The sequence below is a fragment of the Corvus hawaiiensis genome, chromosome 3 (genome assembly GCF_020740725.1).
Source record: "Corvus hawaiiensis isolate bCorHaw1 chromosome 3, bCorHaw1.pri.cur, whole genome shotgun sequence".
Classification (NCBI taxonomy): Eukaryota; Metazoa; Chordata; class Aves; order Passeriformes; family Corvidae; genus Corvus; species Corvus hawaiiensis.
Genome location: NC_063215.1, coordinates 85,432,118 through 85,450,108, shown reverse-complemented (window position 1 = coordinate 85,450,108; position 17,991 = coordinate 85,432,118). Strand labels below are relative to the sequence as shown.

The 17,991-nt window shown below is 41.0% G+C and overlaps 1 protein-coding gene across 1 annotated transcript in view; it reads right to left on the bottom strand.

Moving 5' to 3' along the window:
• PLD5 (phospholipase D family member 5) overlaps window positions 1-11,537 on the bottom strand; it is a 184,557-nt gene extending 173,020 nt beyond the window's left edge. The window contains exon 1 of the mRNA XM_048298663.1: window positions 10,985-11,537. Within this exon, the coding sequence (XP_048154620.1) occupies window positions 10,985-11,170 (186 nt within the window). The 5' untranslated portion in view covers window positions 11,171-11,537. The remainder of the gene's footprint in view (window positions 1-10,984) is intronic.
• Between the last annotated feature and the right edge of the window lie 6,454 nt (window positions 11,538-17,991).

Sequence of the window (17,991 nt, the reverse complement as noted above, 5' to 3'; positions counted from 1 at the left end):
AGTCCCCAGCTTTACTGTAGCCACCGGTCACTCCAATGGACATTCTTCTATTTGCTCATCTAATTAATGTTTTGCAAGAGGCAATGAGGTGTTTTGGTGTTTTCTTTATTTGTGGGGTTTTCCCCCAATTATTACCATCGAAGGAAGTGCACTTTTGCACTTAAATTAGCACAAAACATGAAAACAGATCATACCTGCTATCATTAATCTGAAATTATATGCCAGTTTAGGTTTGATTTGCTTTTTAGTATGATGGGCTCCCTTTTTCACTTACACTTTCTAATGAAGTACAGAAGTATTTTAATGGGGAACAAAGAAATAATTTCACAGATAGCTTTGTTCTGCTGAGTTTTCTTAAGATATCCATTCATTACTCTTGGCATGTAATTAGTTTCAAATGCACCCTGCACCCATCTAACTTCCTTGTGTATTCTCCATTCTGAAACACCTTAAGGTGGGCTTAAATGCTGAGCAACTGGATCTACATAATTTTTTTCATGTTCACATAGATATTACAGTTTCTTACATCCCTTCTGTTATATTAGGATGCCTTCTGTCCTTTTGATAGCCCTGTGCTAACTGCAGAGTGTTCTCAAATAATTTATCCAGCAACTAGCCTGATGATCCAGAGACTTAAAGCTCAAGAAAAAGTGAGGCTTCCAAGGCAGATTTTTCCTCCAGCTGCTTAGCATGAGATATTGAACTTGGTTTTTAGCTCCAAATCTGTGACAGCCGAGCTGATGCACAGTCTTCTCTCAAGTAGCTCATATACAACTTGATGCCATAGTAATCAAGTCAATGGATCATGGTTTTGGAACAAGATCAAACAAAAGTGCACAAGCTGCATTTAGGAAACAGTGTCGCCTTAAACACCATTCCCAGAAGCAAACAGCCTCAGCTGAGGTAATGCCTGAAGTTTGTTCAGTCCATAAAGCATATTCCCTTATCAAAAAATCTCCTGCCTAGAAAGGATCAGTCATGAAATTCAATGGACAGCAGCATCACTTCTGTAACACGAAAAGCAGCAGTGAGGCATGACACGTTTACTGTGGCTGGAAGTGCTGAAGACCTTATTAACTTTTAAATGTTCCTGTGTTTCAAAACGAATACAAATCTGCTTGTTATGTCAGGCTTTTTACAGCATATACTAGCTTTTAGAAAACCAAGTAAGAGTACAACCCCAAGTAAATATGCCTTCACTGCAGTAACAACAGGATCAAGGATTTTAAGCTGGTCACTATCACTATCTCAGCACTGCTCCACATTTGGTTCTGCTCCAAACAGTTTAAAATGCCTTGGGGAAATCCAGCCTATTTAATGTATCAGAATGCCAGGAATTATCTAAATCACTATTTTTTTTATTAGCAGCAGTTCTCAAATACATGAGCTTTTTTATTCCATTAAATATTTAATTACAACTGTAAATAGAGATACATGAGTAGCAACAAAAATAAAAATAGAATGACTGGTGTTTATGAGCTGCAACAACTTTATCAAATACAAAACAAGCCGCTGATTATGTTGACATCATACAGTCAAAAATGAAACTTACTAAGTCCTCTTAAAATCCTGGTTTTAAGGTAAGAAATTAATAAAAAGCACTTTATTCCCTACAAATACTGCACATAGAGGGTTTTACAGGCTGTGCAAAAGTGGGGAGAAATAGGTAGATTTTTCTTCATCTTCAGAGAGCAGGGCTATGTAGCATTACTAAAAATACCACTCTGATACTTCTTCATCCAGGGCTAGATGCTATCTACACAGTCAAATTCACAGTGCATTGATCAAAAAAAAATAAGACAAACCCCTATAAAAATACTCAAATCCTCTGTTATACTTGGAAAGTCTTTATAAAAGTTAAAGAATTCTGAGGAGCAAATCCTATTAAGAAAAAAAATCAGACCAAGTTTTGATGGATACAGACTCAAAAAAACCCTAGGAGTAAGTTTCCAATCTAATAAAAATTCTTTTCTGATTAAATCAATTCATTTAACTGGCACCAATGTATCATCATCCTCTCTTGCCCCTCCTAAACTTCTGAGGTTCTCCCAATTCCCCACACACATTTCTTTAGCTGAGTGGCCCCTCTGTCCACTCAGGCACAGTAGATAGTCAAGCAAGCATAAAAAGCCCAGCATTTGTCACTTGAGGGGACAGTGGGTTAACTGCCTTCCCTTGTCACACAAATGACCAAGGAATCTGTGAGTGCCTCATTTCTCCATAAATGGATCAACTGCATCCCCACCAGGCAAAGGAGCACCTAAGTACACACCCAGCTCATCGTTCCCCCCGTGGGCATGCAGGTTTCAAGCAAGCAGCAGCACACATCCTGGATTTAGCTCTTTAGGGAATACACACTTATTGCCTAATAGAGATTTATCCTCAAGTAATCTACTTTTGTTCCCAGAAACTGTGAAGGACAAGTTGAAAACAGCTTGATTGTCCACTCAGACTACACAATCTTACAGACATTAGAGTGTCACTGCATGGGAAAATTAATGTTACACTTTTTCACTCTACCAACTGTCATCTAGGAATGCAAAAATTTAAACAGTTGCATCAAAATCTTATTTTAAGAAACCTCCTTTCAGACTCTGAAATACAACAGAGGAGCTATTTGGTGTAAGAGGATATATGGACCTTGCAAGACATTAGCAGGGTGCCCATTTTTTTTCCCTCTCAGTAATGAAACTATGAAAAAGGCATGGGAAACAGACCTGAAATAATGTTACAAAAAAAAACAAAGCACAAAACTTGTGCCTCAAGAAAACATTCCGTCAGGGGAGACAGATCTAGGGAGTTTATCACAGGACTTTCTTTTTCAGGAACAATGAAGAGTATATGATTTCCCATCCTGAATGGCAATAAAGCAGGGTTTATTTATCATAGGCATGAGCTGGCCTGTTGTTTCCATCCTTCCATAGTCTGAGAAGTTCTTTTCCCTTCAGTATTTTACCATTCCTGGTTATGCACTGGAAGAAGGCCTAAGCTAAACATACAACCAGTCATAGCAACTAGCTTCTTTGGGCATCCTCTACTGACAGTGAACTGATTGCATTTGTGAGGTGATATTAATTAAGCGTAATTTTCCTTGTGTTTTAAGTACTCCCACTACCCTTAAAAGTGTTACAGTCAATGGTCAGCCACAAGACCAAATCACTGAAGACTACGGAGTATTTGGTTGTGTAACAGACAAGGAAATTAAGCTGCAAGTTTCTGCATCCTTAAACAAGGATGGTAAACGCTGATAAAAAGAAAGGATGACAATAGCAAAAAACTAATTTGGATTTTCCTTAATGCTGGTAGAATTAGGAAAAGCAAAGCAGTGAAAAGCACTTTTTCTATACCTACACTGAAGTTAACGTCTGGAAGAAATGTAGGCTAAGATTTATGTCTTTTTTTCAGAAACTAGAAAACTTCATTTCTCAAAAGTCTTGAATGGGCTGAGTTAAATTTATACATGCATACATATATAAATTAATTTTTAGTGCAACTTTGAAACTTAAAGTCATTTTGTATTACTGTGCAACAACATAAAGTCAGACACTATAAATTAAGCTTGCTACAGTGAATATGCCTCTCAAATTTTTTAAATTTAGCTTTAGAGATTTGCACTTTCAAAGTGACTGATGTTGAAATCATCAGAACTGATATGTTAGATTAATGCAATGTTGAATGATTTTCTCATATGCCAGAGAAAGAGCTGCTCCTAGGATTAGTGTATTTGGTTTACATGGCTAGGTTTTGGGGGGGTGAGGGGCCGCTGCCAAGGTGGCCTCTGTGAGACCAGTGGCTGCCTCATGCCGGACACTGCCAGTTCCAGCTGGCTCCCTGACAAACCTGCTCTTTGCCAAAGCTGGGCCCATCAACAGCACAGGTTGGTGCCTCTGTTGATTACACATATAAGGAAAAAAACTTGCCCAGGAGCTATGGGAGAGGAGCAAGAAAAATGTGAGAGAAACAGCCCTGCAGATGCCAAGGTCAGCGAAGGAGAACAGGAAGGAGGCATTCCAGGTGCCGGAGCAGAGATTCCTCTGCTGCCCATGAAGACAGTAGGCTGTCCTCCTGCGGCCCACACCATGGAGGACCACACCAGAGCAGGTGACCACACTGCAGCCCATGCCAGAGCAGGTGAATGTGCTCTCAAGGAAGCTGTAGCCTGTGGAGAGCCCACAAAGGAGCAGGAAGTGCAGCCCATGGGAGCCCATGCTGGAGCAGTCCATTCCTCGAGTGCACCCCAGGGAGGGGACCCATGCTGGTACAGTTTTTGAAAAGCTGCAGCTTGTGTGGAGGACCCACACTGGAACAGTTTGACAGGGACTATATCCTGTGGCACAGATCCCACACCACAGCAGGGAATAGTGAGAAGAAGTCGTGACCAAGTGTTATGAACTGACTGCAGCCACCATTTCCCAATACCCTGTGTCACTTGGGGCATTGAGGGGAAGGAGGCTGAAGATTCAGGAACAAAGGACTGAAGTTGAGCTGGAAAGATGGAGGGAAGGCAGAAGGTGGTTTTAGTCTTGTCCTTGCTTCTCACTATCCTATCCTATATTTAATTGGCAGTAGATTAATTTAAATTTTCCCCAAGTTGAGTCTCTTTTGCCTGTGACAGTAATTGGTCATCTCCCCATCTTCATCTCAGCTAAAAGATGTTCTATCTCATGTTCTCCCCCTGTCCTTTTGAGGACAGGGGGAGAGAGAGAGAGAGTGGCTTGGTGGGCAGCTGGCAAAAAACCAAGGTTAACCCACTATACCCAAAGAGAGAAAAACTAACTGTTAGGTATCATATTTTCACTGGGTTGCAATACAAAATTACTTTTGTGTGTGGTAACTACAGAAATAAATTATTCAGGATTTGAAATTCCCCATATCATTTTCAAAAGAAAACATTTAACATTTTTTTTCCCTAAAATGTTATTCAGTATTTTCTCAACACTGTTCAATTATTTTGGTCCACCTTTTCCACTTTTCTGAACGTTTATTTTCTCTAATTATGTTTGTCTACAAAACATTACTGGAGAAAGACACCTGCAAGGAAATCAGCATTTCAACATAAGAATTCCCCTCCACACACAGTCTGTCAGCAGTGAAGCAGACTGCATGCTACTACTTCAGCAAGAATCACAACTCATGCTAAGTACTACTGCTCCAGGCAGGCGATCCACATACCAGTCTCCTCTTGAGAAAAAGCCCAAATCCCTCTAACTTGAGTTTGTTCCCTTGATTTTAACGATGAAATCTAAATATAGATACCTATCTCCAGGACCAGACAGACATTTGGAATTAAAATCTACAACTGTACCAGCAAAAAGCTTCAAATATTGGAAGCTGACTCTCCAGAACCCTCTGAACTGCCCCCATGCATGTACCTTCCTACACAGCACACACCATTATTTTTGGTGTCTGCCATTATTCCAGATGGCCAATTATTTATACCTGCTTAATGCAAAGGACTCTGACAACTGTGCACCAAGCACAGCATCACCAGTTGGGCAAGGGAGGGGATCGTCCTGCTCTACTCTGCACTGCTGTGGCCTCACCTCGAGTGGTCTGTGCAGCTCTGGGTGCCACAATATAAGAAAGAGATGAAGCTGTTAAAAAGAGTCACACCAAAGGACGCAAAGGAGATGGTGAAAGGCCTGGAGAGGAAGCCATAAAAGTGACTGAGGTCATTTGGCTTGTTCAGCCTGGAGGAGAGGAGACTGAGGGGAGACCCCATTGCAATTACAACTTTCTCATGAGGGGAAATGGAGGAGAAAGCTCTTTTCTCTGGTGCCCAGTGACACGACCCAAGGGACTGGCCTGAAGCTGTGTCAGGGGAGGTTTAGGGTGGATATTAGAAAAAGGTTCTTCACCCAGAGGGTGGCTGGGCACTGGAACAGGCTCCCCAGGGAAGTGGTCACAGCACCAAGCCTGACAGAGTTCAAGAAGCATTTGGACAATGCTCTCAGGTACATGGTATGATCCTTGGGGTGTCCCTTGCAGGGCCCGGAGCTGGTCTTGGATGATCCTGTGAGTCCCTTCCAACTCAGGATATTCTGTGATTCTATGAATTCATTTAACTCAAAAGAAGCCACATGTTTGCATTTATTTCAAGACTGGGGCTGTTTTGGGAACATGGGTAATGTTTTTTTAATTCTGATTTATATCCTGGCATTATTCTTCCTTAAACTGAAGTCACTGGCGCTGTCCAGCAATGGACTGGGCTTGACTGGGTTCTACTCCTGTTAGTGCTTTACATCAAGCTATGTCCACCTTCTTTGTTTAGGTGATGCAGGTTATAGCTATGCACATGGCGTCTTCTGCGTCCTTCTGAAGATTACAAATCTGTCTTCTGACTTTTGACGTTAGTGTTAATTTTAATGCAAGAGCAGAAATGCACTTGGAAACTGTCCAACAATGCTTTTGTTGAGAATTTCCAGTATCACTAAAAAAAAAAAAAAAAAAAAAAAAGAGAGACAAACAAAGCTGCCTAACAGACCTACTAGTTTTTGAATAATAAAAATGAACTGGCAAAATTGGATTTGGGATTTCAACTTTTATAAAGGTATTATGACAGGTGAATTAAAGCTATATTTTATTTATGATTTGGTCATGCAGCTCTGAGAAGTATTCTGGCCACACTTGTCAGGCACCATTGTAAACTGCCTTAAGCCTAACACTTGCACATCAGATATCTGCCTCTGCTGCCAAGTGACACTGCTACCCCTGTACCTCATAGCCACTTTGCTCCCTGGGTGGCAATGCTGCCAAAGACATAGCAGTGTGCAACAGCATCAACTGGTCAAGTAACAGCAAGAGTACTTAGAATCTGAAAATCCCAACATTGCCCTTGCTGCTGATCAGAACTTCAGTAAAAAAACAAGAAATGATGCAATAATTCTCAGTAACTTCTCCTGATTATGATTATTCAAAAATAACAGACTGAGGATTGCCAGGAAATAATGCTGTCCTGATGTCAGGTCTCCCCAAAAGTTAGTTTTGAACCAGTTTCTTAAAAGAGAATTTTTTAAATCTTTTAACATAATCAAGCAAATAATTAAATTTAGACATTATTAGAGAGAGTACCACTACATCCTTGGGAAGGAATATGTGTATTTGTCAAAAATGAATATATGCTTGAAGCGTATCTCTTGTAGCTTAGAAAGAAATCTGTTCAGTTTTTAAGCTTTTATTATATAAAATTAAGTTCTCCAGAATTCTTTGCTGAGGTACCAGGAAAGCAGCTATTCAATACTTGTCATTACTCTGGGATGCAGAGACATGACAGAGAGCTGCTGCAAATTAAACCAGACTAACTCCCATCAGCTAAAGCCTACCAGGTTGGCTACTCTTTCCCAATCCCTACCTCCTCCTTTTTCTCTTAATGAATTCACATTTTATCAAAAACAGGCAACACCAATGAGAAAGAAACAAAAACCACAAAAACCAAAACCACTATGCAAAGAAGCATTTAAGAATATTTCACACATCAGTTTTCTCTCCAACACTTTCAATACCAGGCAAACAATTTCACAAAGAGGCACAAGGAACTAGTTGAAGCAAATACATAGAATCTGAAAAATTTCAGCTCTGCAGAGATTTCAGGTAAAGGTTTGCAACATCACTGTGATCACATCTACAGTGTTGGAGTTCCTCACATCTCTCGTAAATTCCTCCATTAAGAGTATGGGTCTTCAGCACACTGGCTACAGCATGTGTGTACACTGAGGCCTCACTTCAGCAAAAACTCCTCATTGGGCCTTCAAACACGTTACAGCAGATTCATTTAATCTTAAATGCAGCATCTGAGTTCACAAAAGAACAGGGGTGAGTTGTGTTCACATATTTCATAGTACAAGCTGTGTTGCTGCCACTTGGAAAAAGGTAACTCTACAAAAACAACTAGCCAATGAGCCACATGATACTAAGATCCATTTGAAGAACAATTAATTAGCAAGACACCAGCAATATGTTCCAGATTTTTACTTCCTCTATGGTTAGTCAATAATTAAATATTGATCAATTTTAAAGAACAACTTGCTCTGTGCTTTCAGAAGAGATAATGCAGTTGAATTTTGAACCTCTTTACCATACTCTTGAACCTCTTTACCACAGTCCTCAAATTGAAATCTGTGTAAGAAAAACCTAAAACAAGCACAAACAAACCAAAAACCACACCACCATAACCCACAACTGTTAGAGTTTTGAAATCTAGAAACAAACTGTTCCTATATTTGACAACCTTTTTACATAAACAATTTGATACAAATTGGCTTCAGAAGATGTTTTTTAACCCCTCAAACTCTACATGGATTAATAAGTGTTGCACATGAGTAAGTTATGCTATTCACTTCAACAAAAGTCAATATGAAATACCTACTGTGACCTACAAGGATTTACTGTAAGTAATGAACAAAATACGCTGGCCCAATTTCATCCCTATTACAACTGAAATCAATTTAAGAAATCTCTTCAATGAAGCAAAACCCAACCCCCTCCTCAATGCTGAAAGAGTACATATGAAACTTCAAAATCTGTTCATGTGTATCTTGACTTGCACTCACTATATACCCTCCTTCTGCCTCACCTGTCCTTGTGCAGCATCAAGTCTGTGATAACATACTTTTACATTCAGTGCCTCCATGAATGCTCACTCCTTGTATTTTGATTTTCTTTGTAGGTATCAAGCAACATGATTATCTCAGAGGGAGCTGTAATGAAATGTTACGCAACTTCGTGAGGTGGATGGAGGATGTGAGTATCTTCATTATGCAATACTGGCCGAAAGCTATCATATGTCAATGACTATCCCATTCAAAATGATGCATCTCAAAGTAATTGGTTTGTCTCCTGGAGTGGAAGAGTGGAGTGTAGGAAATAACTTCTTCAGCAAGAGAACACTCAAACCCCTCAAAGATTTATCTGAAAACAGAAAATAACAACCTTTCTCCAAAACTGTATAAACAAAATAGAATTTATAAATAAATAGACATTTTATTTATATTCATGCAATAGCCCGTCTGTTACGACATTCATGAGTAATGCAGTTACCTTAAACCACAAAACAAAGTATTTTCAGGTATCTACTGTTGGCATATCAGTGTACTGCAGGGTATTCACAATAAATGTAAATTAAATAAATACTTTATGGCAAGCTAGATATATCAATGCTCCAATTTTTTTTCCTCTCTGCATTGTTCAAATAGGCTGTGGGAGTAAAAATAACTGGATCAAATGAGAGGGAAACCCCCAAAAGAACATGCATTCATGCCACACAGATTACAGAGAAAGCTTTTCACACAAATGCTGCAGGGTTATTGAAGACTACTATTGTGACAAAATATTGACTTAATAAAAATAATAATAACCCCCAACAACAACAACCCAGCAATAAAACCACACACAAAATCAAGGTTTTGCACTTTCAATCTTCAAACAAGTTAATGCCTATTTTTCTTCTTCCTGCTAATATGATTTATTATACAGGTATCTGACCATTCAGCTACCAGACATCAAACTGTTGACAGATTGTTCCCCCCTGCAATTAACAATCATTCATTTGATCACAGATATCAACATGTAGAAAAATCAGTTACAAGAGCCACAGCTCAGATTTCTGTGCTTTCCATGTTTTAGCTGTACTGAGATAAGGCACTGACCTTTCTTCTTGATTCACAATGGGTGAATACTCCACTTACAAGCTTACTACTGTGAAGCCTTGTTGTCAGCGTGAAGAATCACAAAATTGTGTTAAAAGGCATACAGAATTCAATACCTTTCTCAACATTGGAAATGTGATCTTTGCAACTGATCATCAGTTCTTGTCATTTCCTCCAAAGTATAAACAACTCAAGTTTAAGATTTCACTAAGAGGGATAAAATACTCTGCAGGTTAATGGGAAGGGAGGGTTATAGTCCATGAACTAGTTGGTAAAGGACCTTCTTTCAGGCTTCATCTTTAAAGGACTCTACTATGCCATCTAGGATTTTCACGTAATAAAGGCAATTTATCCTTCTAATCAGACCATTTCTATTCAAAGAGACTTCAGGTGGCTGTACCACATGAAATATTTTCCTGTGCCTCTTGAAGTCAATGTGACTGTGATTGCAAATTCACACTCACTAATGTAAAGAATAGAAGACTGTTGCATTATGCAAGCCCATCCACATTCCTTCACATCCCTGTAAATGCAGCTACTTTCCTGTCTTGATTGTACTGTACACCCTAACAATGGGTTTCACCTAATAAGCTATTCAGGAAACTTACACAGCGTGCAGGTCCTCTCAACCCATTTCCTTGCTGTTACAAGTAACATGAAAAATGCTTTCAAACATCATCTGAGACAGGAACACTCTGAAGCACCTTAAATTCTCATAAAATATTCACTAGAGCTATCCACAGTATCAGTTCTATTGTGGCCTCAAACACAGTTAAGTCATGTACTACTGCTGCAGGAAGAAAAGTCTTGAAGGAAATCTCTACCCCACATAGGTAAGAGTATGTTCAAAGTCCTGTGCATGGAGAAGAAAAAGATGGGGGAGGGGAAGAATGAAAATCATATGTAGAATTTTAAAAAAAGAAAAAGAAAAAGAAAACAGCTGTTTTCTTTTAACTATTCTAGAATTACATTATAATCACCGTGAGATAAATGCTCTAACCTCCATCTGTACCATCCCAATCTTCCTCCTCCCACATCAGTGCTGAATTTGCTGGAATAGAAGAAGCAATCAGCCAAGAACGTTAAAAAATATTTCCAGTTAGGAAGAGACTTGCATGTGGTTTGGAACAGTACGGACATCCCATTTACCTCAGATCTGACCACTACGGGACCTCTAAGTAGCTCCTTTCTCTATCATTTGGGAAATGCCATGCCCAACTACTGGAGCAACACTTTTCTTCTGGAGTCCCAGCTGGCAGACAGCCTAACAGAGCACCTAGACAGTGGTCTAGAAAATAAGGGAAAAAAAGAGGTGGAGGGGGAAAAAGAAGCTGGCTTACGTGCTCCAGTTTGTCTTTCCTCCTCAGCCAGACACTGGCACTGTAGTCCTGCTGCTTGACAGTGCTGTAGAAGTTCGCACCTACTCTGGTGAGGCTTGGGGAAGGCTCCCTGGGTCTGCTCTTCAGCCTCATCTGCTCGAAGCCCTCATGGGGGGATGAGGAGAGCCAGTCATGCCTGACTTCCATCTTGACATGACAAGGCAAAGTCCAAGGGAAAAAAACCAGAAGAAATGAAGAAATTAAGAGGCACTAAATGAAAATGGTCCAAAAAGGAACAGGATGGGAGAAGAAGAAAGAGAAGGAAAGCAAAAAAAAACCCTTAAAACCAGAAAATGGTAAGAGAAGGGAGAGACAAGGAGAAATAAGGTAGAAGGAGTGAAGGGAGAAGAAAAGACTGCAGGTACGAGAGAGGAGCGGGCTGGGAGAGATGAAAGGGCACTCGGGAAAGAAGATGCTCCAAGATGCCGCTGCTTGTTGCCCTGGCCGCCACCGAGCTGCAGTCCAGGACCGACGCAGCGGGAAGCGGCTGCGTGCGGCTCTGCCCGGGACGAAGGCGAGGGGCGGCGCGGCCCCGGCAGCCGAGGCCGGGCGGGGCTGCCGCCTCCAGCCCGCCTGCAGGTTGGCGCAGTGGAGGGGCCGCCGCCCGCCCGGGGATGCGCCCGGCTCCTCCCCCACCTCCCCTCCCCGCAGCCACCTTCGGGGAAGCAGCCAGCGGCACGGGAGAGCCCCTTCCTTTCGAGAGGAGCTGCCGCTGCCGCCGTGCTGGGGCCCCCCGTGCCCCTAGGGAAGTTGTCTCGTTTGCTCTCCCCCCGTCCCGGCGGCACCGACCCGCCCGCAGCCCGCCGAGGGCTGGGCGGCCGCTTGCCACTCCCTCTCCTGGAAGCCTTTGTCCGATCTCCCCACGGCGGAGGCTCCCGGGGCCGCTGCCCGCTGCCCTGTCCTGCCCGGCCCGGGGCGGGGTGTGCCCCTCACCCCGCCCGGCTCCGCCGCGGCCAGCGGGGATGCGGGGCTGTGGGCGCGGGAGGCACCGCGCCGGCCTCTCCCGCAGCCCCTCTCCGTCACCGCGTCCCCTCCCTCCCTGGGCAGGGGCTCCCGGTGCTCTCGGGCGTAACCAGACCGAGCTGCCGGTCCTTTCGCCGGGGCAGCCAGGAGCGCACCTCGCCTGACCAGGAGGCGAAAGCCCCGGCTCGGCTCCGGTCCAGGTCCGAGTCCCGCCTGGAAGCCCTCGCCGCTGCAGCGGCTCAGCCAGCACCAGACCTCAGGAATCAAATCGCTTCTGTGGTCCCGGTGGACAATGTAGCTGGGATGCCCATACTCGTAGATCCCTGGCATCTAGGATTTCTCTCATAAAATAAAAGACCTTTTGGGGTGGTTTCTATAGTCCGCTGCCATCTCTTTTAGTGGAAGTTGATGTGTGTTGCTATTTAGCTCAAACGTGTTTCAGCAGAAAAAAGGACTTTCCTTTTTCACAGTATGAAAAGCCACCTCGCTAATTGCCCACACACTTTGCAGAGCTATATTAGGCATAGACAAGAAAACTTTCTCACACAGTGCATCAAGAAATATTTACTGGAGCTCAGAACAACATTTCAGTTTCTGGTCAATACTTGCTGTCAGGCAAATGTTTGCATGTATTCCTGTCCTTTGGAAATAGGTGCCTCTATGAGCATGTACAATTAATACATCGACATCTGCAGATTTTTTTTCCCTGCTACAGAACTAAACTGATGTAGCTATTCAGATAAAGGGATGCTGAACTAGAAGTCTACACTTGAATCCAGTTAACTGAAAATAGCCTTTGAATGGTAAAAAAAGTTCATCCAGACAAATTTCTGAGAAAATTGTGGAACAGCCCTCAGCTAATCACTTCATCTACAGTGAGCTCTACTTCTATCTGATCAAAAGGCAAATTTAAAATATCCTTATGATTGGACTTAAGGTGTATCACTGCAAAATATCAGCCAGAAACCAGACAGATAATGATTTTTTCCTTTCAAAATTCTAAGGATAAAGGCAAAACTCACATCACAACTCATAACTGAGGGCTATTATTAAAAGATAATACTAGTATCTTTGTGAAATACTGGAAAAATAAACTGAACAGTAGCAGAGGTTTGGTAGGAACATAAATTACAACATCTTCTTCTAAAACTAGAAAGACAATTTCAAAATACTTGCCTAAATACTACTACAAAAAAGAGTGTAACAAAATATCAACAACCAGAACCTTCAGTGTTATACACAATGTTATATATTTTTAACTCACCAGTGTAAAGGATTTGCAGTTTTCTTTCTATTAACTTTCTAGTTTCTTCAGTTAGAAAATGTAGGTATTTCCAAGACTGTCAATACAACCTCAAAACACCTGGATCAAAAATGAGACCTATGTGATCCTGCTGCATGCAGGACACGCTTGAAGGCACTGAGATTTAATGTATGGCACATCCCAGCTGAAGCAGTTTTAAACTTACACAGAATAACTTGATTAGAAGCCTGCTGAACTGAACTTTAGCTGTAGATGCCCATTAAGGAATTCTATATGCTCATGGATGCACCTACTCCCAAAGGACTGGAATAAATGCCAACATTCAGTCAGAAGAAAGGAAAAGAAAGGAAAAGAGCCTCTGTGTTTCTTCAAGCGTATCATAACCCAGCAGGTGTACATATACATATATATATGTATCATGTTCTTAGAAAAACTGCCTGTGCTGTAAAGCAGGAGAGCCTGCTTTGTGCTGGTTTTGCCTAAGAATTTTCACATTGTCTCTATAGCAGTATATGAAGCACTTAAACCTTGTCTTTAGCCTTCAGATCGTTCTGGTTTATGCTGCCTGCAAATATTAAAAAAGAAAGGTTGTTAGTGTCACTCTGCAGTTGCCACCTGCTTTGCTCCCCATCCCTTAGTACTATAACAGAATCCATATGCCTCTGTACTTGAGTACAAGACATTGTCTCATTCCCCCATATGTATTAAGATTTTTTTTTTAAACATATGTTAGCTTTTTGGTAGGGTTAATTTGTCCTACTTTCCCTAGCTACACTACCAGCAGACCTCAACTGCGAGAGGAGCTTCTTTCTGCCTATCCAGGACAGCCAGAAAATGGAGTCCTAAAGTTGCTTTTAGTCTCTAGGCTATAAAGTTTGCTCCTTTTTCCAAGCACCTTCTTTGACACGTAGGTGTGCTGCATTCTACTACTACTACTGCCAACATTATTATTATTATCCCAGTCCTACTCTCACTAGGAATGAGAGAGAAAAGGCAAAAAAGAAGCCTGGAAAAAGTCTGTTAAAATCATGTGAGCAAGCTATGCTTGCAAAGCCTTTGTTGCTTACTAACCCCAAGCAGAAAAGATTCCTAGTGGGAAAACATAATCTAATGACTATAAATTTTTGTGTTTTCGTAAAAATTTTACTCAGGCAAAGTAATAAGATAAGAATACAATGTCAATCCCTAGTGAATACATGACTATTAATCTAATTTGAAAAGAGTAAAGAGCTGTTTCCCAGATTTTGTGTTCCAGTTTATTTCCAGGTTAGATCTATGCAAAAAAACCCCCCAGTTTTGTTCAAACAACCACAAGCATATCAACAAATTCAACACAAAGATAATTCAGCTCATTAAAATTCAATCAGATCAGCAATTCCAATTGGCTGTATGAGCTGGATTAAACTGCTGTCTTTCTCTTCCCCACAATTTTCAGAATTACCCAAACACCTGCTCCTGTCAAGGCCCTTTGCTTCCACAGCCAGATGACTACAGCAGCAAGGATGACTGAAAATACAAACATCACACTTATATAATTAGCAATGGATCCAAGTCATGCATATCATAATATGATTTTACCTTACCATGGTTCAGACTACCATTTTCTTCAATTCACTGCCCATCTTATCAAGACTCAGAGGAACTCCTTTTAAGCAATCTACAGAATTTTCCATTTTCCATACCAACAGGATGAATGCTGTAGGGGGCAGAGTTAACTCAGGCCAATGCAAAGAAAATCAGGATATAAGTGGAAACATGTAGGTAGGGCTACAACAGATATATTTTTTAAAAAGACAGCTTCTATTTATCCCAAAAATCATATCCAGACAAGTTTTAAAGGACCTGCTCCCTGTGCTCTAGCTTTCTAAACACTCTGTTTTTAATGAACAGGTTCTAGCAATTCAAAATATCTACAAGAACCTTAGACTTTTTATCAGCAAATGGCGTCTACCTAGAACCATAAAAACTCCTATAGCACAACTTTATTTTGGCTGCATAGCTATACTTGCATGCGTGCACCTGTAATAGATTCAAAGCCTCCTTACAAAGTACTAATTTCTAATGCAGAGCTGAGCTGCACACAAGCACTGGCCCACTTTTTAGAATGTACCACACCTGACCAAAACAGCAGGCAGCAATTGCCTGCAGGCTTCAGCTGCTGTCCAGTCAGAGGCGTGTGACTGATGCCAGCTCCAGCAGCAGTCCTGGGCCTGGAAGCCAAGTGGGAAGGGAACTGTCCCCTGCTTACCCAGCTCAGCTGAACTTGTTTCTCATCTAGGAATTGACAAAAACACTCAAATGGGAAGATCTTTTTTACCTCCCAATAACACTGGCCTGTCCCAGATTAAATTAATAGTCTTTCAAACAATTTTTAGAATTACCAAAACACCAGCTCCTTCCCCACCCCCCAAATTCTATCAGCCTACAAAGAAAAAACCCGTTGCATCAGGCTGTTTCCTCTGTGCTGATATGCTAGCCATGTCACCAAGCCTATCTGCTACTACCTCCTGGAAGCAGCTGCCAGTCATTGAAACATGGGTTTGCTATAGGGAAGGACCAGAGAGAAAAAAAAAATAAATATAAAAGAGATTTTTTTTCCCTATAGTGCAATGTCCTACAGTGCCAAGGACTAGGTCAGAATAGTAAAACTCACTAGATGCGCAGTAGGAAAAATGTAAGGAAGGAGCTGGACTGCTATATGGAGATGTGTAAATAATTTCTGCATTGTTGCTTTGCCAAATCCTATGCAGCACAGTATGAAACCTTTGTACAGAATTTCTATATCTTCAGTTTTTGGACAAGAATTGAAGTCACAAGTATGTAATGGGAGTTTCAAACCTAAAGTGAAGTTTTAGAGTTGGAGGTGCTTCAGATTTCAGGTTATGAACATATCAGACACCTACTTCAGAAATTACATGGAAGTGTTGTCTAATACTGATAGTGTTCCCTGCTTTAGCTTCCCTGTGTCTTTCTGAATTCAACTATTAACCAAATTCTTCTGCGTCTCTTGCCTGAAATTTTAACCTCAAACTTTTTCTTCTTTGCATGATCTCTGATTCAAAATGAACAGAAACCAATACCAAACAAACAAAAACCCCCAAAACACAAACAAACAAACACAACAAAACCCACACAAAGAAACTAATTATAAACCTTAACACACAGAACAACCACCTGTTAGGAACATCATTAATCTTGAGACACCTCTTGTCTGTCAGATTTGGTGAAAATAAACCATGTCCCAGACCATTGTAGTCTGGGATTGACAGACAAATAGTATAATTACATAAACTTTGTTTCCTTTAGAAATGAAATAAAAAATACCTGAGACATCAACTAATTCATTTTCCATTTGAAATAAAATATTATCCTGTAAGTATCATCCAAATTTCCACTTTGCCTAGAAGTCCAGGGCTAGAATGTTTCTCCTAGGGCATCCTTTCCACCTCCATGTAACCTAAGAAGGTGCTAAACTGGCCCCTTGGCTCTGCCTTGTCCTGCACGGATACCAGCATGGACTGGGATGCTCTTACTTTCACTATGGATTGTGAGAGAATATATGATACCTTCCATCTGAAATCAAATTCTGCCTTCATTCCTTCTACGCTCCTTCATCCCTTCCCCCACACCCACCCACACATTGCCAAAGAACATTTTCAGTTCTGGGCCTCAATAATCTTCTCCAGACAAGATTTCATCCTGCACCTTAAAATAATATTCATTAGTTCCACATATTAATGGGGCCAAATTCTGTCCTCTATTCCACCTCTATGTCCCCACTGGAGTCATGAAACAAGAATAATTGTATAATGAACCTGTAACCAGGGGCCAAAATTTGGCCTACATTTCTTTAAAATAAATCTACAGCAAGTAATAGGTGTCCACTTACCCTGAGAATGAGGCATTTTTGTGAAGGGTGCTGGCTTTTCTTTTCTGTTTACTGGGCAGGTTCACAACTATCTCAGCTTGAGTTCTTCATGCTGAATTTATCTGGTTGGTGCAGCAAAGTGCAATAAGCAGACTGCTGACAAGATCAAAGCTCTCAAGGAGTCTTGCTCTGAAGTGAGTTGTTAAAATTGTTCCAGAGGAGTGGCAGTCAGCAGACAAAACACACTGAAAGGGACAATGTTTTTAACAGTTGTTCAGGGATAGAGGAATGCTCTTTCACTTTTATTTTCAACCCATATATAAATTGTGGTTGATAACAAGGGATATATTCTCTACCTCTGCACAATTTGAGGTGTAGGGAGAAAGGGGAGAGAAAAATTGAACAACCTTTAATGAATCATTAAGGTTGGAAAAGATCTCTAAGATAATTGAATAAAACCTTTGGTACTTTGTTCACACTAAACCATATCCCCAAGTGCCACATCCACATGCCTTTTGAATACTTCCCAGGTACGGTGATTTTATCACTTTCCTGAGCAGCCTGTTCCAATACCTGAATGCTACTACATAAATAAAACAAGAATGTAAAGAAAATAAATTCAGTTAGAGGGTGGGGGAAGTAAAACAAAGAGGAGGAAACATTAGTGAATATTCTTTTGTGCCTGGATTGGTAGGGCAGTATAAGGAACGAACAGGCTCTAAGATTAGCACTTTGAAACTTCCCTAAGTATATTCTCACAAGGATTAATATGGTGCAAAGAAAGAAATGTATTTCAAAAAGAATAAAATAGCACAAAGCCTTTTTTCTTTTTATTTTTAATATCAGAGTACCTCTGTAGTATATGTTTGTACT